The sequence below is a fragment of the Epinephelus moara genome, chromosome 18 (assembly GCF_006386435.1).
Source record: "Epinephelus moara isolate mb chromosome 18, YSFRI_EMoa_1.0, whole genome shotgun sequence".
Classification (NCBI taxonomy): Eukaryota; Metazoa; Chordata; class Actinopteri; order Perciformes; family Serranidae; genus Epinephelus; species Epinephelus moara.
This window is the reverse complement of record NC_065523.1, coordinates 37,897,185-37,924,245: the sequence shown is the minus strand read 5'-3', so window position 1 is coordinate 37,924,245 and position 27,061 is coordinate 37,897,185. Positions and strand designations below refer to the sequence as shown.

Here is a 27,061-nt window from a genome sequence, read left to right as displayed (position 1 = left end):
ATCACCTGGTCAGTTTGTTTTGGAGAGGAAGAGACCTCTGCGGATAGTTCGGCTCCTGGTAAAAACCTTCTGAAAGTCTGAATTCCTAATAAGGTGAGCACACATTTGCAGGTGCTGGGCGAGCAGCCCGTCTGCAATGTGCCAAGCGCAACATATCATCATACAACAGTTTGTATGATATCCTATGAATTAGCATCCCATGAATGACAGTACGTCCTTCACGTAGAGGTTCGTAATGTACATAAAGTTATGTAGATTAGGGTATAGGAAAGGAAACATGGTAAAGATGTTCATGTGGTTCTGAACACCAGTATCCTGTGGGGGGAAAAACGGTTTGTATGATATCTTATGAATTAGCACCCTCTGAATGACGTTGTGTCCTTCAAGTAAAGTTATGTAATTAATGTGAAGTTATGGACGTTCTCTGTTTTGTGACCCATCCACCCCCCCAACCTGTCTCCAAACTGGATTGCTCAGGACAGCTTCCTTCTTTACTACCGTCAGCGCCTTTGTCCATGATCACAGCCTTACACAATATGTGGGTTATGTACGAATTACTGGCTCATCATTACGTGGGATATATATATTACTATGGACACGTTACTTTTGTTAGGAAGACATACAAACAGTGCATGAGTTTGTAGTTACCTTTTGAAATCACCTGGTCTGTTTGTTTTAGTGCGGATAATTCGGCTCCTGGTAAAAACCTCCTGAAAATCTGAATCCGTAATGACGTGAGCACACATTTACAGGCGCTCATCTTTGATGCACGAAGTGCAACGTATCTTCATACAGTTCCTATGATATCCTACGAATTAGTGCCTCACGAATGACGTCACGCCTTTAACGCAGAGTTACGTAATTAACATAGACTTAAGGAGGATAGATTTAGGCAAGTAAAGTTAGTGAGGTTTGGTTTTGCGAAAGAGACACGGTGAGGACGTACCTTACAGCAACTCAAAGTTAACAGGGTTCTTAACACCAGTCTGCTGTGGCAAAAAAATGTTTCATATGATATCCTATGCAAAATGCACACGCAGCAGTTCGTGTGATATCTTATGAAGTAGTTATGGACGTTAGCTTTAGGTAAGCAAAGTGATTGCCGTTAGGTTTAGAAAAAGAAACATGTTGATGATGCACCTTTAAATGACTCAGAGTTCACAGAGTTCTGAACTCTGGTCTTCAGGGTAAAGTCCTGTGTTTTGTGACCCATCCGCCGCCTCAACCTGCCACCTGATTTATTTATCTACTTGTTTATTTGACGAGGCCAAATACATACAACATTGCTTCATTTGAAAAACTCAGAGTAGATGAAATGCACACACGTCTCTAGCCATGGCTAATTTGCAACCCCTGTCCCTGGTTAGGCTTTTAGGGTTTTTACCGAACTGCTCAGGACCGCTTCATCTTAACTACGATTAGTGTCTTATTCACGTGATCGCAGCCTTTCAAAATATGTGGGTTATGAACAAATTACTGGCTCATCATCACGTAGGATATGTACAAATTTTGCGCGCTACTTTCGTAGGAAAACGTATGAACAGTGTAGAAGAAACACTGATTAAATCAACAGGTCTGTTTTTTGTTTTCTGTGAATAATTCAGCTCCTAGTAAAAACCTCCGAAACAATAAACGCTGAAGAAATACTGACCTGGAGAAGTTTCAGCTGGCTGCAATCTGCAATCCTCACCCCTAGACGCCACTTCCAAATCTTTGTAAATCTTACTCATGGTTTCTTCAAACCTTTTTGGATTGTGACTCCTTCAAACAAACAGCTATCGACTTACTTGTTTGTCGCATGGTTGTGAGTTACGAGTGGATTTCTTAGTCAGATTATTTAATTTGAAACATTTTGGGAGAACAGTGAGTGTCCGGTCTTGCACAAGAATTTAAAAAACAAAGATCAGAGAGATTTTTCCGTAGATATCAACTTGTTTGAAGAACTCTGTGAATTGAAACAAGACATGTTGCTGGATGATGACATATAAAGCCTGATTTTAGGAAACACTTGTAACAGAAAGACTTCTGCCAACCTTTGTGTATCACTTAAACCTCTTGACATTGTTCTAGTCCCCAAACGTTGACCCAGTCTGGAGCCCACAATGGCAGAGCTCATACTAACAGCAGCGTACAGACTGTCGAGAGCAAAGGTTTAATTTCAACATTTGGGGACACATATGAAACAGAAAGTCTGAGGGTCGTCTACCAGAAATTTTTTAGAATCAAAAACACTTAATTTCTTGCTTTCTGGTGAATGTATGCGCCAATTTTTGCCTTTTCTGCATCACTTCATGGTGTAAATGTCTAAATTTGTCCTCTGACATTTTCATGTTTTAATTTCGGGGGGACAAATGCACATGTTCTAAATATTAAGGGGGACGTGTCCCCTGCGCCGATGCATACTTCACACAGACTATACAGGCTCTCACCCGGGAAAATCCGAGGACGCCAGCAGCACTTTCTGGTATGCATACAAATTAAAGTCAATGAGCTCTTCAAATATAAAAACAAACGTGATAGTGAGCTCCTCCAATTGCAAACAGACTTGGTAAATTTACCAATATTATAGAAAGCCGGAACACATCACACAATAAGACCCTCGGGGACGTTAGATGGGAACATTTATTTTTAGCCTACAGTGTTTAAAGGGTAGAAAAATACACTCAAGGAGTTTAGGAGTAGAAAAAAGCTTAATAATCACAGCACTTTAAAATCACTCGGGTAGAAAAAAGAATTTGCAACCAGGAAATACTTTAGTTTTTTCCATAGTATTGGAACTGACACTGAGGCTATAAAATTTAAACATTGTATTAAAAGGTAAATATAACAAGTCTTTATCATCATAGGCGGATTATCAGACAGTGGGTCCCTGGGCACAGATACAAAAAAGGCCCCACCACCTCTCGTACAGAGCAAGACACACAGACTTTATCTCTTTGTTGTTCTTATGCATCTTTTTTTGTCTCTCTGTGGTAACCTTGTGTGCGGCCATTTTGTGATAGCCTGCTAAGACCATCCTGATGACGTGAGCTCAACATTCTGTTTCAGTCTGGACTCAGTGCCGCCCCAAACACTCAGTGGGCGATAGTACTCGCCTTGACAGACAAACTCCTTCAGCCAATCAGCGTAACAAACATCAGAGTACATCTTCATCATCACCAGCGGAGCCAGTTGTTGAATCAAGCTTGTGCCAAGTAGAGTCTGTTACGTCCCCGCCAGAGATCCAGGGGAAGGACGGAGTAACACAGTGAAATGGAGGGAACTTTCAAAACAGAAAAAGGCAAGCAGAACAAATCGCCAGTTTAAAGGAAAACGGGAACGAAACACGAGCACCAAAAGGGAACCAGATCGCCTGTAGCAGTGACACACAAACTAAAGAAACCATTAAACACAGCCAACAATTATCACCACACTTACCCAAACTCTTTACTTATTTCCCACGTCTCAGAGACACACAACAGTCACAGCCCTCTGACCACTGCTCCTCCTTCATTCAGTCATTTACACCCTCACTGATGAAGAGTGATGGAGATCAGCTGCACGCTGACAAAAAAAGGAGGCAAACACAAAACAAAACACAGACACACACTCTTGTTCTTGTTTAACTGTTTTTATTGACTCTGTTTCTGAGTCAGGGTTAGCTGTTTCCTTGTTGTTTCGGGAGCCGCCATTACTGCGGCCTGCACTTTACATCATCTAATACAACGCAGTCCCTGATTGGCTGCTTACATTGGTTTTTATGGTGCAGATCCCTGATTGGCCGTGATTGGATTTGAATTTCTGGACAGTGTGTGGGAGCAAAACAGAAAGTTGAGCTCACATCAGCAGGAAGGCTAATTTTGTGTCTCTTTGAGGTTGTTTTATGTGTCTGTGTAGTTGTTGTCTGTTTCTTTTAGGTAATCGTGTGTACGCTTGTTATTCCTTTGTGTCTCTCTGTAATTGTTTTGTGTTGTTTTGCTCTTTTTGCAGTCAATTCGTGTCTCTTTGCAGTTCCTTTGCATCTGTTGATGGTCATCTTTTTGTGTCTCTTTGTCGTTGTTTTGTTGTTTTGCCCATCTTTGTAGTCAGTTTGTGTCTCTTTGCAGTTCCTGTGCATCCATATGTGGTCTTTCTGTTTCTCTGAATTCCTTTTTTGTATCCTTGTGCTTGTTTTGTGTCTCTTTGTAGTCGTTTTGTTGTTTTGTCCATTTTGCTATACACAACTTTTGTTTCTTTGCAGTTCCTTTGCATCCGTTTGTAGTCGGTTTGTGTCTCTTTGAGGTTGTTGTATGTATCCTTGTGGTTGTTTTGTGCCTTTGTGTTGTCGTTTTGTTGTTTTGCCCGTTTTTGTACTTAATTTGTGTCTTTGCAGTAAAATGCATTTGTTCGTGGTCTCTTTGTAGTCGTTTTGTTGTTTTGTCTGTTTTTGTAATCAAGTTGCGTCTCTTTGCACCTCTGTGGTGTTTTGTGTCTCCTCCTGGTCGATGTGTATTAATTTTACAGATGAAGTCCAGGGGCCCCTGACACATTGGGCCCCTGTGCCTGTGCCCAGGAGGCTCGTACAATAATCCACCCATGTGTAACATGACAGTGACAACTTTCCTATACTTCACTTCTGAAACCTTTACTCACTACTCTACTATTGAAACTGTCTCAAATATTCAGACTCAGTATGTCTCCATAAATTGATATTTTTGACATTTTTTGAATCTAATTTTTAAGGATGTGAGACTTCTAAAAGATGAGTAACACGCAGAGATGAGTTGGTATGAAGGAACCTGTTGCAGTGATCTTTCGACCCTCTGATTGATCCCTCAGGTTGGGAACCATTAACATGTGACAGACAGCCAGGCGTGGCGTCGGCACCACGTGTGATCATTTCAGGCAGATTTGCGGTTTTACTGTCATCCTTGAACAACCTGTTTTGCAGAAGCTTCCCCGAAGTCTTCAACACAAGGATAAATGACACATCAATTTCTGTGATCATTTATTAGCTGTGTTTTGAATGCAACTGTACGACAGCTCCGAGCTGATGGGTGAAGTCATTACAGCGCTGGCCGCTCTGCAGCAGTGGTAAATATGTATATTTGGAGCGTGTGAAAAAGCAGAGCCGCAGCAGACCCACCAACCGTAGCATATGGCTCTACCATGTGTTACTTAATGAGAGATTTACTCACACAGACCACTAAATGTGTGGCTCATTTAAGGAGCCACGGCAGAGGAGTGTTTGCGTGTGGTGCATGCAAGTCGACTCTATAAAGGGGGGGGGGGGCTGATCCCCGTCTAACCGCTCGCTGTGACCTTTTGCACTCGCGGTGCTTTTAATGGCTCCTCTGCAAAACACGAGAACAAAGAATATCTCTTAATGTTGCAGTGAAGTCGGTACACCTGCCTGAAGAGAAACCAAAAAGGTGTGTGTGTTATTTGGGTGTGTTTCATATTAGTCATGTATCAAATCCTCAGAGAGGAATGCTGGAGCTCTAACCCTGTGAGGCCAGGAGGTTGCAGTTTAGTGGCGTACATACACTCCTGACCACACACTTTTCTCCCTCCCCGCCTGCGTCTCTGGCTCGCCTATCTGGCCGTGTGCAGTAATTGGCCACACAGCGCCCGGATCCCTTTGTTTCGCCTGCAGAGGCTTGCGGTAGACATGCACAAGCAGTAGGCCTCATAAATCTGTGGGACTCCAGTGTCAGGCCCAAAATTTCAGCTCTTTACAATGACTTCGCTCTCAGCCAAATTCCCACCGTACCACACTCAGGACCAACTCCAAGAAACTTTATTTTTAATGTGATATGTGCATCGCTCAGAGAGAGGCTCCTCACACACCCTGATTTGGCTCAGTTGGATCAGAGGCTGTGATTGCATGTCCGTCTTCACTGTTTGCTCGTTTTTCGGCTTCTCTGTTTGGCTTGGACTCACTTCACTGGTTTATAAACTACAGTTGTGGGCTCCAGACTGGGTCAAATATGGTTCAGTAAATAAATAGTCTTAACTTTACAGCCTGTGATGAGATAATGCGTCGATTCAAACGCCTGCAAATGAATTTAAGTATATAATCCAGTGCAAACTTTAGCTTTTAATGCATGCAGACTTAAGAGCTGAAATCCTCCCATCAGGAGCCACAACAGAATATTTGATGCATGCGTCTGTACTCACATAACCCCGCACGGCTTATCCTGTTATATACATTATTAACTGAGTCAAATCAGAGACGCTCGTGTGTCCGTGTCGCTCACATCATGAGCTGCAGAAAGTTTCCACAGGTCTCACTGTATATTCATAAAAGGGCGTCGCTTTTGTTTAAACATCGGGGGAAACATGAAACAGGCAGGGGCGTAGCACCAAATTCTGGGCCCTGTGCGTGTGCAGTGTCTGTGGGCCCCTGCCCTCCCTCTCTTGGTCCATGTCTCTCTGATGCAACGTTTGAATTTTATTTATACAGTCAGATGCTTTCTTTCCTTTTCCTTTCTTTCCTTTATGGAGCTGTGTTAAGAGGCACATCCTTGTGCAGGGGCGGACTAAACCATTATGCGCCTTTAAGGGGGGGCGGGGGGCCTCGGAGAGGTTCCTCTGTGTTTTTAAACAAAGTTCAGTCTTTCAGATTATTTATTCAGCCAATTTTAATTTAGTTATGGCTCTAATAACTTCGAAATAAACAACTGCAAACAAAACCAAACTTTTCATCTCAGGCTTTTTGGGGGCACCTTCCCACTGACGCCCTGAGTAATCAGTCCCACTTTCCCGCCACTGTGACGCCCCTGGAAATGTGGGGGTCCCCTAGCTGCAAATTTTGAGCATCAAACACTTAATTACCTGCATTCTGATGATTTTCTTGCAGCACTTTATGGTGTAAATGACTCTAATTTTGTCATAAAACTCCTCTGCTATTTTTACATTTGTACTGGGGGGACAAATGCACATGTTCTGAATATTGAGGGGGGCGTGTCCCCTGATATCTACACCTGTGCCTGCTTTATTCAGGCTCATGACGCAGAGTTCATACAGACACACAGCAGCGTTCATAGGCTACTGTCAAGGGTGTGGGTTTCATTTTAACAGGGACACATATGAAACTGGGCACTTTGGGGATCTTTCACCAGAAAATTTTATCTGTCAGACACTAAATTCCCTGCATTCTGGTGAATTTTCTGCACAATTTGGGATGTAAATGACTTTGATTTTGACATAAACGTCCTCTGCTTCATTCATTCATTTATTCCTTTTGACCCCTCCCCGGGGTATAAGGGGCAGAAAACAAAAAATAACATTAACAAATCAGAACAGGTGGCAGCCAATGCACAGCAGAATAAATAAAACAGAATTTGTGTACATACAAACAAGTCAAAGCAAATCAAGAGAAACTATTCAAGGTTTTCTTTAAAAGTTTCAACAAATTTGACAAAACCTTTACTTTTCGAGATGACATTAACTTTTGAAACTTATAAATATTTGGATTTGCTCTATAGAACTGTCCGACCAACTCTCTTCTCTCTTTATCAAGAAAAGAACACACAAGTACATAATGATATTCGTCTCCTCGATTGCCAGACAAACAAAGAGTACATTTGCTACTGTCATGTTTTTATCAGGGGCACAAAGGCACATGTTTTAAATATTCAGGCCAGCTGCACCCCCCCACAATCTCCACCTAAGGATGTTTTATTCCTATTCCTACATTATTCCTTTTTTGCCTGCAGATGTTTTACCAAAAATCCACTCTGATGATGACTTCTTTATGTTTCCTTCAGTGTCACAACAGCGTAACTCATGACCCATGACATTAACAAAGTCAAATTAGTGTCCGTTTCACTCAAATCTTAAACTACAAAAAGTCTCACTATCAATATATATATTGAGCATTCAGGTGTGACATTTAAACACCTCTGCCAGAATATTTTGAGCATCACACACTTCATTTTCTGCATGCTATTGAATATTTGCACCAATCTGTGCTTTTTCTGAATCAGTTTATGGCGTAAATAACTTTAATTTTGTCAAAATAAAAGTCCTCTGCTACTGTAATGTTTTCAATGCACATGCTCTAAATACTGAGAGGACGATTTTCTGCATTCTGATGATTTTTTGCACCTTTTTTTTTTGTCTTTTCTGCATCAATTTATGCTGCAAATTTCTTAATTGTTGCCATGAAAGTCCTCTGCAACTGTCATGGGAGACATATGTTCTAAATATTGAGGGGAATGTTTCTTTAATGTCCCCTCCAACTCTCTACCTATGGACAGTATCCTTTGTTTGCCTCGCAGCTGATGTATTCTGTAACGACACAAAACACTCACTGAACGACTCATCTGTCCTCTGATTATTATATCTTCATTAACGTAACATAGATTGATGGGTCAAGCATAACATTACCATGATAAGATGTAGGGCGTGCAGGTAAAGCAGAAAATGTTGAGTTTCAAACACTTAATTTTCTGCATTCTGGTGAATTTTTTGCACGTTTTTTGCCTTTTTTGCATCAATTAATGATGCGAATGTCTTTAATGTCACCATACTTTAATATTTTTTTTACTGAGGGGGACAAATGCACATATTCTAAATACTGAGAGGGACGTGTCCTTTGCTTCCCCTAAAAATCTCTACCTATGGACAGTATCCTTTTTTGCCTTGCAGCTGATGTGTTCTGATGATGCGTTTACATGTTTCCTTCAGTGCAGCAACAGTGTAACGACACAAAACACACTCTCAGCGACTCATCTGCCCTCTGATTATTATATTTCATTTCCATAGCATGGATTGACGGGTCAGTAAACACAACTAAAGCAAAACATTTTGAACATCAAACACTTGGTTTTCTGCATTCTGGTGATTTTTTGCACCTTTTCTGCATCAGTTTGTGATGCAAATGTCTTTATGTTGCCCTAAAAGTCCTCTGCTAATTTCATATTTTCAAATAGGGCACAAAGGCTCATGCACAAATGCACATATTCTAAATATTGAGGAGGACGTGTCCCCTAAAAATCTCTACCTATGGACAGTATTGTTTTTTTTGCCTTGTAACTCTGATGTATTCTGATGATATGTTTACGTGTTACCTTCAGTGCAACAGCAGTGTAACGACACAAAACACACTCAGTGACTCATCTGCCCTCTGATTATTATACCTAATTTCCATAACATGGATTGACGGGTCAGTAAACACAAAAGAAGAACATTTTGAGCATTAAAACATTTTATTTTCTGCAATCTTGTAATTTTTTGCACCTTTTTTGCTTCTTCTGCATCAATATTCTGATGCAAATGTATTTATGTTGCCATAAAAGTCCTCTGCAACTGTCATGGGGGCACAAAGGCTCATGCACAAATGCATTTGTTCTAAATATTGAGGAGGACCCCTAACAGTCTCTACCTATGGACACTTGCAGCTGATGTGTTCTGGTGATGCGTTTACGTGTTTCCTTCAATGCAGCAACAGTGTAACGACACAAAACACGCACTGAACGATTCATCTGCCCTCTGACTATTATATTTCATTTCCATAACATGGATTGACGGGTCAGTAAACGCAACTAAAGCAGATCATGACCATGTAAAAGACACAGGGTGAAGCAGCTTGCAGGCTGTGCGCAGCGGCTCACACACACACACACACACACACACACACACACACACACACACACACACACACCGAAGATTAATCTAAAGAATTATTTCGTTTGAAAAGTGACAAAGTCGCGCCAGCAGCTCCTCTGACGAATCTCTGTGCGAAAACAAAAAAAAGCAAAATGCCGCCTTTTAGGAGAATGCGTTAGAAAGAGGAGAGCGATAAAGTGGTGCAGGAGGAGAGGGGAGGGAGACAAAGTTTTTTCCCTGAAAGTTTGTGCAAGCTTTCACTTTCTAGGCGGGGTTACTGTAAGCTGCAGCAGCATGGAGTGAGAGAAACAGGACGGCGAGCGATTGCAATGCAGCACTATACCGAGCTTCCATCCAACTTAAATAAGCTCTCCAATTCTCCTTTCTAAAAATAACCATGTACTCCCCGTACTGCTTGACACAGGTAAACTGTCTTATCTTCTTCCATTGTTTGGGGGGTGGGGGGAGCGTGTCGTGGGGACGCCGGGTATTTTAACGCGCTGCTTCTGTGTCTTATTTTACATGTGTGTTTATTTGTTGTGTGTCAAACTGCTCCTCCACTCTGCGCCGCGCGTCCCGACTCCGAGCGCGTTTGTGCCGCAGGAAACTTTCTCATCGCACATGGTTTTGGAGAGAAAATGGCGCTTCTCCCGAAATGTATTTCATATAAAAAAGAAGGAGGGGAGGCAGCAGGAGGAGGGGAAAGCAGAGCAGGGACAGACAGACACGATGTGGACCGGAGCTTCAGATCACCGCGCGTACACATTTCTCCAAGTGTTCGAGGCTCCGCACAGTTTTTGGCCGCTGAGAGGAGTTGCAGGAGAGCAGGGCGCACACCGCCGCCTTTAGGGCTGCTTTCATGTGGAGCTGAGACCCGGGGAGAGCAGAGCCACTGGGGCTGCTGTGTGTGCGTGCGTGTGCGTGCACGTGCGCGCGTTAATTATAAAGTGTGAAGAGCACCGCAGACTTCTTCTCTCATAGTGTCTTTGTGGAGCTTCGCTGCGCTATTTTGCAAGTTTTTTTGCACTTGAATGCAACACGTGCTCACATGCAGGTCAACAGTGATTTTAGATTTCAGCCTCTGTCTTTGTATTTTACATTTTCCCCACATGAGCTGACACAGCTGCTTTTACACTTAGACACACTTTACTAAATAAATGCCACTGTTTTGTGTGTGTGTGTGTGTGTGTGTGTGTGTGTGTGTGTGTGTGTGTGTGTGTGTGTGTGTAGCTTAGGATTGCTTCCTGCTGCAGGTCAGTCTGCTCCACACCTTACTCAAGCTCTTCATTTTAAAAAGTGCCAGTTTTTAGAAATCAATCATCATATTTAGCACAATTTGTTGTTTGGCTATCTGTGACTTTGTTGCTGTTGTTGTTGTGCAGGAGATATCAGTAAAATCTCCCTCAGCTGATCCTGGAGTCGCTGTTTGAACTTGTTTTTTCACTGTGGTGAGATGAGTCTCTTCAGGTGTGAGGCATCTGTAATAACTCGTGCTTTTCAGCCATATTTGAACTCTTTATTTTCTCGGCTCAGTCACATTAAAACCTCAATTTTTAATCATTAATTTCAGTGTGAAAATATCAGCTCCAGAGCGAACTGGAGAAATGTGAGGCGTCTTGCAGAACTTTTTTTAAAGTGAGTTTTTGCACCGCAGCCGTGAAACTATTAGATTTCAAAAATCCCTCTGTCACACTTTTAATCTTTATCTTGTATAAAGTGTCACAAACCCTCTAAATAAACCCCTAAATTTAACTATTTCCCTGCAGCACTTCCACACAAAGCCTCTTTTTTATTTATTTTTCCTGCTCTTTAAGGTTTCGCAGGTTTGACTGAAGCCAACCGGTGGCAGCGACCTGCCCACGTTCCACAGCTGCTGGAAGTCTTTACTCTTATAAAGCAGACTTGTTTATCCCTCATTGGCTTCGTCTGACAGTGGACTGCCAGGGCCTGTTTGAAGTGTAATTCAACCCTGATTTTTACAGTGGTTTTATTAAAAAGAGTTTTTCCCTCTGACGGCTGCTACCAGAGGCTGCATGAGAGGATGTTCTCGGCTCCTCTCGTGCGGGCACAAGTCGTGTCTGGTTCCCATTTGAAAACATCACCAGTGAGGATCATAACGTCGTCCTCTCGCTGACACCAGACGGGCAGAGGAGATTTTTTATTATTTTCCCTTAATTCCTTATTTTATTGAAGAAGCTATTATAGGCTACTCAGCGTGTTGACTTTAGACTCAGAGGGTGGATCTAACTCAGACAGAAAACAGAAACAGATTGGTGAAATATGCTGATAGCATCACACATGTTGCCTGTACATGAGTGTGTGTAACATACACACTCGTGTTATTTTAATAATGAAGCATCTCCCAGCTGTGAGGCGTCCGGCCTGCATCTCCACACAGGCCTCAGAGACCATGACTTTATCTGTAATTGATAGAAAATTCTCTCACATCAGATAATCTCTGAACAAAAGGAGCTTTTATTTAGCTTCATAAATTTCCCTCAGTTATAACTAATTGACAACAGGAGCTCACACACACACACACACACACACACACACACACACACACACTGTAACGCAGCACACATGTTGCACATGATGGCAACTTACAGTGTGCCATTGGCCCGGCACTGATCACCCCTCATATGTGTTTCCTTTTTGTCATTTTTTAAAATTTTCTACCTTATGTGTGTGAAGAGAAGTTTCCCTCTCCCTGCAGACACACACACACACTCTCTCTCTCTCTCTCTCTCTCTCTCTCTCTCTCTCTCTCTCTCTCTCACACACACACACACACACACACACACACATTCCCTTGCAGCTCCGTCTGCAGACGGAGAGGCACATTTTGTTTATTTAATTGCTGTTAATAATTAAAAATTCGAGCTTGGACCTCGGATATGGCAACAATTGTAAACAATCGAATGAATTATTAACTGTGATAAAAGCCTTGCTGGAGAGCAGCAGCGAGCTGGGATGTGACGACGGTGCGTAATGGAGCTCTGAGAAGACACGAGTGTGTGTGTGTGTGTGACGACGGTGCGTAATGGAGCTCTGAGAAGACACGAGTGTGTGTGTGTGTGCGCGCGCGCGCGCGTGTGTGTGTGAGACTTCTGCTGTGTTTTTCATGTTGATCGAATTTAGGGACAAAACTCACATCTATATTTCGGACTTTTTTTTAAATCTTAGAGCTCTGCAAGGTTTGTCCAGAGGAGTGGGAGCCGGCTCATGTTTTTAATTTCCCATCCATTCTTTTAAAAACACATTTAAAGCATATATTAAATTTCCTGACATCATCTTCTTTTGTAATTTCCAACTAACTGTATCTGAGTTGTTGTCCGTTGTTGTTTCTCCAAAGTGTCCGTTCCCTTGCAGGCCACAATGACGCAGCACAAAATCTGTAACCTTAAATTACAACCTATTTTTTGTCTTTGGGGGGTTTCATTGCATTTTTAAATGTGTGCAGTAGTTTTAATATGCAGCTCGTGATGTTTTTAATCTCAGACTGTTTTTCACTGGTGCGACATTTTAACTTATTCCTTCCCTCTGCCCCCCTCTGCCCGCCTGGACGCTGACCCCTGCTCTCCTCGCCTCTTAACACCCTCTCAACACTAAAGTATTACCCTACTCACCTTCTAAACAATGCCTTAGTGGTAAGTCCTATTTAGTCCCTATTTATTCCGCATTAGGTGTTTGTGTTTTTGCATATTCCATCTTGAGAAAATGTTTTTCCTTTTTCTTTTTTGTGTGGTGCTCCTGCAGGGCTGCTCACGCTGACCTGCAGCTGCACACAGTTGTTACAGGCCCGCGCAGGAAGGAGATTATTTTGCACACACTCCATGGAAAGTTTGCATTTTCTACTCTGTGTTTTTGGCGACATGCTTCAGCCAGGCGACTTTTTTTGTTGCAGTGCTGCAGCGCAGATACACCAAAAAGTGTGCGCAGCTCCGACCGCGATGTGTTTGAGTGTGTGCGGAGGAAAATATCTGTAGCACATGTATCACATTACAAACATTACCTCTGAGCTATATTTGAATTTTAAAAAAGTAATGCATGCATGATAAAATACCAGCCTTCATTCTGAAATGTCTCCTCTTATTTTTTAACTGCACTTCTCCTTCAGGCCTTGCGTCCTGCTCCTGCAGCTGTCTGCATAGGTGTAGGCTGATTATCGGACAGTTCATTTTCGATCTCTTTAGGGACTGTTCTTTATTTATCAGAGAAGGCTGTGGCTGCTGTGTGACTTGTTTTTTTTATTTTTCTTTATCTCGACCCTCACTGAAGCTGCAGATATTTTTCTTTGAGCCCTGAGTGACTGGAGGCAAAAGCACAACCCTTCCTCCACTGTAAATAGGCCCCTAACAATCTTGTTTTCTAAATATTTTGTTCTAAATTCAATGAGCAAACATCGCAGGATTGAGAGTTATCACCCAAATTTTTTTTGGTTTTTTAGTTTCTAACACATGTGATTTTGCTGATTTAAAAAAAACTTGCCTTCCAAACTTGCAGGCGAGTTTTGGGGTTCAAAATAAATACAAAATACAACCATTTAAAGTTGTATGCTGCTCCCCTGAGCCAAAAAATATACATATAAGTCCCTCCCAAGTGCTTAAAAAATTATTTACCATGCCTCTCCTGTTTTGCACCCTCCCTCCCTCCTCATCAATAACCAACAGTCCCTTAAAGAACTCCGACACAGTATATGTGACAAATGTTTTTCGTGCTCTTGTTTTCTTTGTCCGTCAGAAGTCACCTCTGCTTTGAGGTCACCGTCTCGGCGCACATGACTTATTGCTTTTCTCCTCCCAGTCCGAAGCGTTTCTTTATCAGCTGCTATGTGTTGCTCCAGGAGGATGTATTATATTTTTCTTACGTCACCGGCAGCCGTTATCAGCCGTTATCAGAGAGCTGTGTTTTTAGTGAAAATATCAAAGCATGAGCTCGTTTGTTTTATGTGAAAATCTGATTAAATGAATGTAATCAATATCTGCACTCTGAAGCATTAACTTTACATTTACACGTATTTGATGAGGTGGCCCTTACAACCCCCCCACGCCCCCCTATATCCCTCTGTCTCTTCCCAAGGCCTGCAAAATGAGTTGGAACAGCTGTTCAGAGGATTAAAATCTGATGGAACCGCAGTCTGAATAAACAGAAAATGTTGGATTTTTCACAATTAAAGACACATGCACATGTAGCCATGCATGCATGTGCACGGATATGCAAACGCGCGCCTAAAACCTTTTGGTGTCTTCATGCCAATTAGGCCCTGTGAGTGGTTATCGCTGGATTAGCCGGGTTTGCTGTTTCCAGGCGACTGTGTCTCACCTTTATCCTTTAACAAAATCCTTTTCAGGCCAATCGCTGCAGTTTGGAGCTCCAGAGTCACATTGCAGCGAGTTAAGAATCGGTCACACTGCCTGTATTACATTTCTCAGATATTGAATTATGGTATCACTGTGGGTTTTGGTTCAGTTGCACACTAGTTTAATTGTCTTAATTCTATATATACAGTGGTGGTGATGCCAAACAGCAGAGAGAAGTTTAGCTTGTGGATAAAAGTGACCCTGCAGCCAGTAAAGCACTCTGCTTTTGGACGCCAGACAGGAGAATGAACTCATAGCACACTTGATTGACAGGTAGGGCTGATCTATTGTGCTCTCTTGTAACTGAGTTGTGTGTGTGCGTGGTGCACGTGTAAGAAGGGAAGACAGGCAGGGAGTACGGGGTGAAATTGGAGTCGCCGATTGGCCGCGCTGCTGTTTTGTGCTGTGCAGGCAGCGCCGGATCTTTTCCCCTCATCACGGGACACCAGGAGGTCATGATGCCAGACACTTGCCTGGGACACCGTGTTCCTTTTACTTATTCATTCTTACCATGCGGCCAGTTACAGGCCAACACACCACAAAAACCGTCGACGTTAAAAAACACTCGAGTCAAACATTTGGTGTATTTTTTTACTTTTTGTGTGTCATAAAAAATAATGTATTGCTCATTGATTCTAAATGTACACACCTTTGTGTTTGGTGTCATAAATATATTTATATTAGTTACTTTACTTGTGTCAAAATAATCCAGGATGACCTTTCCTTTGAACCAACTCAAATGTTGACATTGTACATCTCCACAAACCACCGACAGGCCACACCGCAGCTTATCATGTAGCAGTAATGTTGAAACTTAACATTTCCTTATGTTTTATCAGCACTGTGGTTACCATGGTTATGTTTAGGCACAAAAACCACTCAGTTATGGTTCGGAAAACATCATGTTTGGGCTTAAAAAAACCTGGTTTTGGTGGCACAATCACAGCTGGAAAAGCAGTGATGTCAAGGGGGCATTTTTGTGTATCCTCCTTCAGCGCTGGTAAAAAACAACAGCTTTTGATGCTCTTAACTGGTGGGAAATGCTCCTATGTCTCAGTAAAAAACAACCACTTGTCGTGGCACTTCTGTGTCTGGAAATGCAGAGATGTGTCAGTAAAAAACATCTGCTTTTAGTGGCTGGAAATGCAGCTAAGTCTAGCTAAAAACCACCACTTTCCGCGGCATTATCCTGGTTAGAAACACAGCGATGTCTCGATGAAAAACATCCGCTTTTATTGGCATAATTCCATCTGGAAATGCAGTGATGTCTCATTAAAAAACAACCACTTTTTGTGACACTTTCACAGCTAAAAATGAACTGCTTTTCATGGCAGTTTCCCAGCCACAAATGCAGCGATTCTTTGTGGCACTTTCCTGGTTAGAAACACAGCGATGTTGTGGTATAAAAAACGACTGCTTTTACTGGCATTATCCTGGCTGGAAATGCAGCTTTGTCTTGCTAAAAACAACCTCTTTATGTGGCACATTTCCGGCTAGAAATGCAGCAATTTCTTAGTAAAAAAAACACAACCACTTTTGCGTCACTTTCCCGGTGAGAAACACAGTTATGTCTTGGTAAGAAAAAGCAATCGCTCTTATTTGCATTATCCTGGCTGAAAGTGCAGTGATATCTCAATATAAAACAACCACTTTACATGGCACTTTTGCAGCTGCAAATGCAGAGATGTCTTTGTAAAAATTCACTGCTTTTCATGGCGATTTGCCGGCTGGAAATGTAGCGATCTTTCAGTAAAAAACAACAGATTTTTGTGGCACTGTCCCAGTTAGAAACACAGCAGTGTCTTGGTAAAAAATCATCTGCTTTTTGTGGCACTCTCCTGGCTGGAAATGCAGCTATATCTCAATAAAAAACAACTTTTTCTAGTGGCATTATCCCTGCTGCAAATGCAGTGATTTCTCAGTAAAAAACAACTGCTTTCTTGGGGACTTTCATGGTTAGAAACACAGCAGTGTCTTAGTAAAAAACAACTGATTTTAGTGGCAATTTCCCAGCTGGAAAAGCGGTTATGTTTTTTGTTAAAAACAGCCGCTCAAGGTGGCGTCTTTGTGTATCCTCCTTTCATGGGCGCCAGCAGCCTAAAACAAGGAGGCCGCCCTGCTGAGACATCCCAGAGCTTCAGATGTGGGCATTTTGTTATCTCTGCAGCCTCAAAATTGGTAGCATGTTGTGGATTATTTGCATTCTAAGCATATAACTGCGAGGCTTATGAAGGTTTCTGTGATTAATGTGTTTGTCAGTGATATAAATTTTCTGTGTTTATTGTCAGCTGGTGACTGGGGGCCACCGTGCGTCAGCAGGAGTGAATTTACAGCAATTTTTGCAAAGAAATTCAGAGCTGTCTTTGGTGGCGGAGACAAAGACGAGATGAGCTGGGCGCATTTTGGCAGCGGGCGATATAGATTTGAATTAAGTAGCATGTAGTTTTTATCTGGAGCTGCATGCAGAGAGAGGCAGAACCAACTGTGTCTCATTCAATATCAGCACAGCTGTCCCAGCATCCGTGGAGAATGGATTCCTACTGCTATTGCCATGGGAGGCTCCAGCCAAGAAGAATGGGAGGATATCCAGTGTGTGTGCGCTTGTGTTTTAAAAGGAAGGAGTGAGAGGAGAGAGTAATACGCTGGTGTGTGTGTGTGTGTATGTGTATACGTCTGTCTCTGTGTGTGTGATTTTTGCATGTGTGTGTCATGTTGTCTCCACCCGCCTCACTTTTCCTTCGCTCATGTCACCTCTGGCATGGATTAGTCTTTGGCACAACCCTGGCAGTGCCCGCGGCCCCACTGCGGTTCTGTGGTCGCCGATATGTTGTGCTGTTGCCATGGCTACTGAACACACACACACACACACACACACACACACACACACACACACACGGGTGCTAAATTACATAATTGAGCTAGAATATACAGAGGAACACAAAATACTTATATGAGAGCAGAGAGAGGTAGAAAGGCAGGGGGGAGACAGAGTGTATGAGTCCAGAAAGACAAAGTGCGCCTTCACCACGAGCAGCAAACTGAAATGCATTTGGTGAATATTTGAGAGCTTTGTCATAGCTGAGCTTCAGACATCAGTACAGCATGTTCTTTCCTCCGATTTTGAGTCATAACTCTAAATAACAGAGCCGCCATTATGTGGGTATTTGGAGCGTTGTGACAACCGATCTGACAGGGCAGTTGAGGGTAAGGTGTTTGTGGTGACACACAAGTGGTGTTTGTGTCTGTGTGTGAAAGACGGAGGGAGAAATCTACAGTGTTTGTATGAGAGAGGGTGTGGCACCTCACTGTAGGTTTACACACATACACCATGAGGCACATTTCTCTCTTTACCCTCCTCCTCCTCTTCCTCCTCCTGAGCCTCAGTTTGTTTTGATCTTTTATCTGTGAGAGTATCAGCGATACGTCACATCTCTGTCACACTTGACGAACACAGGAGTGGGCTTTGAATCTCAAAGTGCCGCATCATTTAGGACTGTTGTCATAATTTTAAGACCCCCTCCAGAAAGTTAGACATATAGAAATAAAATGCTTTGGTTATATTTTGTGCCTGATATGTTCTTTTTTCTACAAAACATTCAATAACTTTCTTGAAAAATCTTAAAGTTACACCAACTCTCATGAATTTGCATTTGAATTTAGCGAAGGCATGACCCGCCCCACTCATCCTGACATTCGTCATTCATAAGGGCCCTGACCATGGATGCATAAAGAGACCTGGACACAGCATTGAAAGCAGGATCCTGTTTATTCCTATGAAAGCTGCTCAGTGGCGCATGGTATGAAATTACTAGGGCTGCCCCCGTCGACCTAACGTTAGTCGACCAGAAAGATCATTAGTCAACAACATTTCACTGGTCGCTTAGTCGCAGAAAAAAACAAAAACAAAAAACAAAAAAGTGAATCTCTATCAGGAGCTGCACCTTGTCAAAATAAATCCAAACCTATATGACTGGACCATGTGTGACTTTAATGTGAAAGGACAGACACAGGAAGTGTCCTCGTCAGGTTAATCTCCAGGGCTGGTACCTGCGGTTATTCCACAGGCTAGTTAATAACATGTCGGGCAGGAAATCCAAAGTGTGGGATCATTTTGAGAAGGTGAAGGACGAACCCAAGGTGATATGTAAACTCATCTTCATTGGTCGACTACAAACATGACGTATCATCTGAAACATGGAAGTAGCTACATGCCCATTAGCCCACAGCGTCATTAACAGGCGGCTCGCTCAGTGTGTGACGTGCACTTGGAGATAAAATATAGAGTTGGGGTTAGAAATTGCCCAGATAATTGGCTACTTCCAGTTTAGCGCTTTGCTAACTTGAGAGGGGATGAAATAATTTCAGCTTGTGTCTTTTCTACACTTTCCAAATGTTATTAGATTGAATGGATTAAATCCAGATAGTAGATCAAGTCATTTTGCAGGGGTTGTGATGCTCAAAGAAATGTATCCATGGATTTAGAGATGGCTCTTTCCCAATGTAAGTCAATGGGAAGAAGTCTTTCTAGGCCCAATGGCATCACATGATGGACCTGGGAGTTGAAATTCCACTGTTGGGCCACTACAAAAATTCACTTTAAAGCCGGGCTCATCTCCTGGTGGGGTCTGGCCCTGACACACCAAGCCGGCAGTCAGCCATCGGTCACCATTGGCCAGTCTGTCACCTTAGTGTGGGCTGTTTGTCATTTGTTTTCGGCTGATTCAGCATGTTGAATCGGCGTCTGGGACGGCGGAGCCCGTTGGTGAATGATGTCACTCTGATTGGCAGTTGGGTTGTTGGGTTTAGGAGAAAAGAACAGGGTTTGGCTGTAGAATCCTACGGGATGCAAATACCACTTTCTCCGCCCCTGCCGCCTGCCTCACTCAGACATTCGCCGCCTTAACTTTCATCCTTGTCCCGCCACGTATTTCCCTGATGCCACTGGGCGCCCTTAAACTATAACGGCAACCGGCCGTGTATCATGCCGACGTTAAAGGACGCCTTTTTCATTGGTTTCTGATGCAGCAAGCTCCAAATTTCAACAACTTCAGAGTGAGTCCAGGTTGGAGCATCACCACTTTGTGGTGTGTTCAAGTCCACCTTTTTGGCTGAGACACAGGCAACAGGAGGCAACGCAACAGTCGGCCTTTGTCGCCACTAGTTCTCTGATGTCGGTTTGGTGTGTCTGGGCCTTCACCCTAACCAACCCACCAAACAAAGGCAACGAGTAGCCAACCAGAGGGAGAGTAGGGTCGGCCATGCTTTCACCATTATAGAAAATGCAAATTCATCTTCCTCTTCACCCAGATTGTATATTGAACAATGATTGACCAGCCTAGCTGTGATGTCACGAAATCTTACTGGTGCCTGAAACAGTGACCATACGGGAGCACGGAGACATTTTCCACTTGCAGCAGATGAATGTGAAAACCAGCTCTAAAACTCTGCACATACATCATTCTGCACCCAAACATCCAGGAGAAGTGACAATGAGCAAAACACATTTTCGACTAGAGTGGCACTTAAAAGAGAATAAGTGGAACGGTGGATCCGCAGAGAAAGCTTTACTGTGTTGATCTGATATTATCTCTTACATATTAATTCACGACTGCAAATTAACATGAGAATCAGTCGTTTATTGTCACCACAGCTCCCAGTACGAGGCCAGTAGCAAAGGACTGTCACTGCTATAAAAGATTTCAGTCAATAAAATCATGTTGCAGGTTGTAAAATGAATAATTGTCATATATTTCTGTGTTTAGTTAGTTTTGTTCTGTGTCTAGTGCTGCAGAAGACAGACTGAGAAATGTCTCTGAGTGTGCTTTGTTCTTGCATTGAATAGATTTGAACTAATGCCAGTATCAACACACAGAGCGAACATTGACAGTAATTCATTCCCTGCTCTTTCTTTTTAATCAACAAGTAATGTTTCCGTAAAGACAAGCTGCACGATATTGAATTTCCCAGATCTTTTTTTCCTTTGCTCCACGAGGAGAAACGTAAAGGCTGAAACTTGTGACCGGAGCGTGGAAAGCCATTGTATCAGCCAGTCACAGGTCAACAGAAATAGATAGAGAGTTGTTGTTGCGGATCATTGGCGGTCCACTCAAGGTCACTTCAGTGTGGGCAATCTGGCCATGTTGTTTGGCCTGTCCTGCCTGTCTGTCTGACCTACATCTCACTGCACTGGCTAAATATATACAGTAGACCCCTCATTACAAAGATCCCAGATTAATCTGGATGAAATCTGAGCACCGTTTCGCTCTCTGTTTGACTGCAGCCTTCTCTTCACAAACTTCCCCAGGCTGACTTTCCATCTCAGTCGGTCTCTCAGACGTACACTCACTATCCAACAACAAAAGAAGACAGATGCAGGCATTCACACAAACATGGCACACACACACATACACATTATCATCCTGTGAATAAGACGAGAGCCACAATAGGTCTCACCATTCAGAAACAAATCCTCTGTACATTTGGAGTATACGCCGTGTCTGTTTGAATTGGAGCCTAAATATGTATATGAGCTATACTTTGTGGTGCCTCATGCATAACACACCTGCACATACTTAATCACACGAGGCACAGGTGTGCATTCTTTCAGATAAAAAAAAGAAATCACACCCAGTACTACTGCATGACAGCATGAGAGGATGTGTGTATGTGGTTAAGTTCCTTCGACTTGGAGGGGAAGAAGCTGAACATTTCAACCACGTATCCATTACTTTAAGCTACGTCTACGACTGTAAACAAAAAATAATGACTGACATTTTGTGTAAGTTGATAAGTACACTACATAAAGTTCTGTGTAAGTTTATCTTCGCCTCCTCTTTGACAGAACTTTTAAATGCCACAAAATAGTTTGGTATTAAACAATTATCTTTTTACTTTTAGCAAACTATCTGAATCATGTAGTGATTAGCCTACTTTTAGCTCACTAGCCTATTTCAAAGGATCATCCATTATTTTATGCTAACTATTTTAACTCTTTATCCATTACTTTTAGCTAACAATTTCAACAGATTTTTCCATTAAGCTGCTTTTAGCTAACTATTTTAATCACTTATCCATTCGCCCTACTTTTAGCTAACTATCTTAATCACTTACCCGTTAGCCGGCTTTTAGCTAACTATTTCAATCACTTATCTGTTACCCTGCTTTTAGCTAACTATTTCAATCACTTATCTGTTACCCTGCTTTTAGCTAACTATTTCGATCACTTATCTGTTAGCCCTATTTTTAGCTAACTATTTCGATCACTTATCTGTTACCCTGCTTTTAGCTAACTATTTCAATCACTTATCTGTTACCCTGCTTTTAGCTAACTATTTCGATCACTTATCTGTTAGCCCTAGTTTTAGCTAACTATTTCAATCACTTATCTGTTAGCCCTGTTCTTAGCTAACTATTTCAATCACTTATCTGTTACCCTGCTTTTAGCTAACTATTTCGATCACTTATCTGTTAGCCCTAGTTTTAGCTAACTATTTCAATCACTTATCTGTTAGCCCTATTTTTAGCTAACTATTTCAATGGATCATTGATTAGGGGAGAGTGGGGTGATTTGTGCCGGTGCGAGAGTTGTTCCACCCCTTGTTTCTAGAAAACCATACGAGAAATTGGTCATGTGACCTCATATTTTTGAAGAGGCATCCATTTTACTCAGCCTGTGGAGAAATGAGGCAGTAAGTTCTAAGCGCACAATAAATACTTTCAAGGTACACAAGTTGACCCAACAAAATCAGATTCATTTAAATAAATTCATTTTATTTTTATTTATAGAAATATTTGTTCCACAATTTTCATTTATTTAGAATTGGGAATGTGGAGTCGGAAAATACTGAAGAAAATTGCAGCATTGACAAGTGGCATATTGTGCTGTGGCCTGGTTCTGAGAATTGCAGTTGATTTTGTTCAGGTTTAACTTACTTTTATTCTGAAAATGTTAAATATTATATAGGCCCACTTAAGATCTTTCATGTATTTGACGTGTTATCTACTGCTAAAATTGGCCTTTGATGTTAACTAAAAAAGCTTTAATAAGTAATTTGGTATTGAATTTGTCTTGCTTTGATATAGCATTTCAGTATATGAGATGAAAATGTTCTGTTTTACTTCAATAATCAATGGCACAATTTACCCCAACGCATTTTCTCCCAAGGCACAACTCACCCCGCATCGGGGGCAAATTGTGCCACAAGACCACTTTTTTTTTGGAAAGCCATATTTTTTAAACAGTTTATTTAAGATCCAAAGTGGTTGTTCCCAGGGATGCCCCACTGTGTTGCTTTGCTATCATCTTTAATAAACAAAATCTAATGGCACAGAAGCGCAACAATGTGCTGTTCATACATTACTTTTAGCAAACTATTTTAGCTATCGATTTCTTTTAGCTAACTATTTTAACTATTTATCTGTTTCTTTTAACTAATTATTATTTATTTAACTAACTATTTATCCATTACTTTGAGCTAACTATTTAAACAGTTTTACTTTTAGCTAACTTTTTCAATTGTTTCTCATAACAGTTTCAACAGTTTTACCTTTAGCTAACTACTTCAGTCACTTATCCATTAGCCTTTTAGCTAATTATCTAAAAACAGTTTATCCATTACTTTTAACTAAGCATTTTAACTTTCTATCCATTTCCTTTAGCTAACTATTTCAACAGATTATCCATGAGGCTAATTTTAGCTAACTATTTCAACTGTTTTAATTTTAGCTAACTTTTTCAATTATTTTAGTTAAACTGTTTCAACCATTTTACTTTTAGTGATTATACTTTTAGCTAATTATTTCAATGATTTATCCATTAGCGTACTTTTAGCTGATTATTAAAAACTGTTTGTCCATTACTCTTAGCTATTTCAACCATTTATCTGTTCTTTTTAGCTCACTGTTTTGACTGTTTACATTTAACTACATATTTGGTCTTTTTCTTCATTACTTTTAGCCAACTGTTTCAGCTATTTACATATCAGTGTTAGCCAACTGTTTAGACTTAGCAGCTGTCTAGCTAGTTTTCAAGTGCTTTGAAAACAGTAGGTGGACATATTTTTTATTTAAATCGTAATGTGTAGCCTGCTGACTGCTGCAGTTGTGTCCCTGGCGTATCAGTCCTGCTGTTTGTGAGTCACTGATATATGAACCCAGCACAACACATGTTCAGCAGTTCGTCTGTGTCCTTCCTGTGTTCCCTCCATCCATCCTTTTATTAGCATGCAAAACAAACATGTCTGCACACCTGGTGAAGCCTGGAGGGGCAATTACAATCATTTGGACACAAAGGACAAAGACTTCATCGGGCCCGCAGTTAATTGGGAAACGGCGGTGGTGTCGGGGATTGTTCACTCGTCAAGGGGTGACATCACGCGGTGACGCCACTCGATGATGTCATAGCGCTCATCATCTTTTCACCGCTCCTTTGGCTTTGCTTTAAGTAGACCGGGGATAAAGAGGCATTGATTGGCTCGTTGATTGTACCTCAAATTTCCAGAGGCTTTCTTTCATCATCACGCTGCATTACCTCATGCTGTAGCAGAGGCGAAGCGGCTCCAAGCAGACTCCTCGATATGTTGATCCAGTACAGGAGATGAAAACAGTGACCACGCAGGAGTGTAATCCACGTCGGCTATTTAGCAGATAAGATTATGAGCCCAGCAGCGATTATATCCATGACTTGAGATCTGCTTTTATTCTCTGTCTCCGGGAACGTGGCTGAAAGGTTGGGCTTAATAGGCATTTATTGGGTTAATGTTGGAGGGAAAATCTTTTCCTGTCTTGGGGGTGGGTGGAGGAACGTTGACGCTTGGAGGCTTATGAACCTGCAAGTCAAACAGTAATGAAAACAGTTGTGACCTGATTTCAAGAGCTGGGGAAAAAGAGTGGATGGGGAAGGAGGATTTTTAGTTATAGACAAAGAATCACAGACATGTTAGCGAGACAAAGCTGCTTTTATTCCCTTCTTCTTCTTTTTTTTTTCTTTGTCTTCTCTTGCTCGCTTGTGTTGCCTTTCATTTCTTCCTGTTACCTTCCCTCTCTGTTTCTGTCTGTGTATCTAATTCGGCCACCCCGTCCGGCAAGGAATAGCTGTCACCCCAGGGAACAAAGGGCTCGAGCTCGCTCTTCGGAGCAGGAAGTTGGCACGGGGCCAAGGGTGGAAAATCTATACTTGGTTGCATAATATAACATATCTTTACCTCAGATGAACTCTGAGGAGGCCTGGCAGCTGCGAGCAAACAGAGCTGGAGGGCGGGAGTTTGTGTGTTATTAACTGACTCTGTTTGTGTGGAAGTGTCTGTGTATGTGTTTGGTATGAGTGCGCTGCTCTGTGCTGCTTGTGACTCGTGTTTGCTGCTGCTGCAGGCCCGAGGCTGTTGGAGACCCCCTCGACAGTCGAGCAGAGTACAGTAGAGTCAAATAGACCCTTGTTGAGAAAAAAAAAAGGATCAGATCAGAGTAGAGTTGAGTAGAGGAGGCCGAGGCCAAGCAGGGCTCAGGGTTAGACTCAAACACAACTCTGTGGCTTCTCCTTTTGGCCCAGGCAGCCAGTAACTACTATCCCAACTACAGCTGCAGCGTACTCTGTGATATAAACTTTCTGCTCTGTTTAGGCTCAGAGAAATAGCTGCAGGATTAGTGTGCGTTACATGGAAAGTTGTATATTTGACTGGAAAATTCGGCGCAGGATGAGGATTTCATGTCACTGCTGAAATATAAAACACAGATGGGCCAGATTTTATTCTGCGAGTTCACGGAGTGGGACTGCTCCTCAAACGCTCTTTATGACTAAATTCAACTCGCCGCTCTCCTGTTATTAAGACGTCTACATGGCCTCTGAGTAAAACTCTTATAGGAACGCTTGTTGTGATGTGATCGCCTGCAACCGTAATGGAGAAACAGTGTGCGCCGCTCCTCTTTTGTGGCTGCACTTTTTCTCCGTCAAGCAGCAGCAGTGGCGGCGGCAGCGGCGGACCCGAAGGCTGTCTGACGTGTCAAGCTGCTGTCAGTCTCTTCAGCACGCACGACGTCTTGAGAAAAGGCCCCGTGGAACTCAAACTGGGCTCATTATGGTCATCATCTGGAATAAAGCGCAATCATCTCCGCCACCTGTGGCAAGCTGCGGTGGAGAAACAGACTCTTGTAGGCCTTGTGGACCTGTCTGCTGCGAGTTTGCACACTCTGTTCATCCTGTTATTTCTCTGCCTTGTTTTTCCTCTCCATCTGCACACCTGAATAAAAGTATTTCCAAGCTAGAGTTAGGACTCATATGGGGACCACAAATTGACCGTATATTGCAGCCAGGCTGCGGAGATTTATGATGAAAGTGAATAGGGATGGTGTGGGCGGTATGCAGAGGTGCATATTATGGGGCCTTTTTTGTTTTTTTAATACTTGGAGGAGCTGAAGACCTTGAGAGCGGTGTAGAGGAGTGAAGCAACAGCAGAATATTTCTCTCTTCCAGCGCACAGAAAGACTATAGAGGAGGGAAAAAAAGAGACGGGGAAGAAGAAGAGAGGGAAATGGGCGGGAATGAAAGAGGCCATAGTCTGTGTATTGTAAATACAGTAGACTGGGGAGCACTCCATGTCCTTCTATTTTTTCTAGCAGCATGATTTGTTTGATTTACTCTCTATCAATCAGCGGAGGATGTATTTAAACGAACTTGAAGTATATTTGAGAAAGCCTCTTTATAGCTGTGGCTGTTTGTATTCTCCTTTTACTTTCCTTGGAAGCAGACCGTGATTAAAACAGACGATATAGGCGTATTGTGTTTCCTGGGGGATTGGAAGGAATGCAAATGCATCATAACCATATTATACTAGTTAGGAGCGGTGTGCGTTGCCAAGCCTCTGGATACAGGAGAGAGTAGACGCAGTTACACTGAAGGGAACCGAGTCGCACAAAGAGCCAGAATCCCACAACTGCAACAACACGAGAGGACATCTGACACTGTTGGACTATATTTGACATTTCATAGGATACACACAGTACCGGAGCCTTCGCTGCGTAAAAAGCCAGATTTTTCTGCCTGTGAAAAACTTTAACAGAGGAAACCCCAGGAAAACTTTTCCCTTCTCTTTCTCTGTGTGAGTGTGTGTCCGAGCGCCGCAGAATCCGTT

At 42.3% G+C, this 27,061-nt stretch overlaps 1 protein-coding gene and 1 long non-coding RNA gene across 10 annotated transcripts in view; one reads left to right on the top strand and one right to left on the bottom strand.

Moving 5' to 3' along the window:
- LOC126405559 (nuclear factor 1 X-type) overlaps nucleotides 1-27,061 on the top strand; it is a 272,630-nt gene that overhangs the window by 72,209 nt on the left and 173,360 nt on the right. Inside the window, exon 3 of one of the 9 annotated variants that reach the window (XM_050069355.1) lies at nucleotides 13,188-13,223. The exons of 7 other annotated variants lie outside the window; for them this stretch is intronic. In XM_050069355.1, coding sequence (XP_049925312.1) covers nucleotides 13,188-13,223 — 36 coding nt within the window. Of the gene's footprint in view, nucleotides 1-9,848; nucleotides 9,998-13,187; nucleotides 13,224-27,061 lie in introns of those variants that run through there. One more of the 9 variants, XM_050069352.1, reaches the window with a different exon arrangement.
- Nucleotides 1-27,061, bottom strand: part of LOC126405588 (uncharacterized) — a 365,681-nt gene that overhangs the window by 187,018 nt on the left and 151,602 nt on the right. The window lies entirely within an intron of this gene.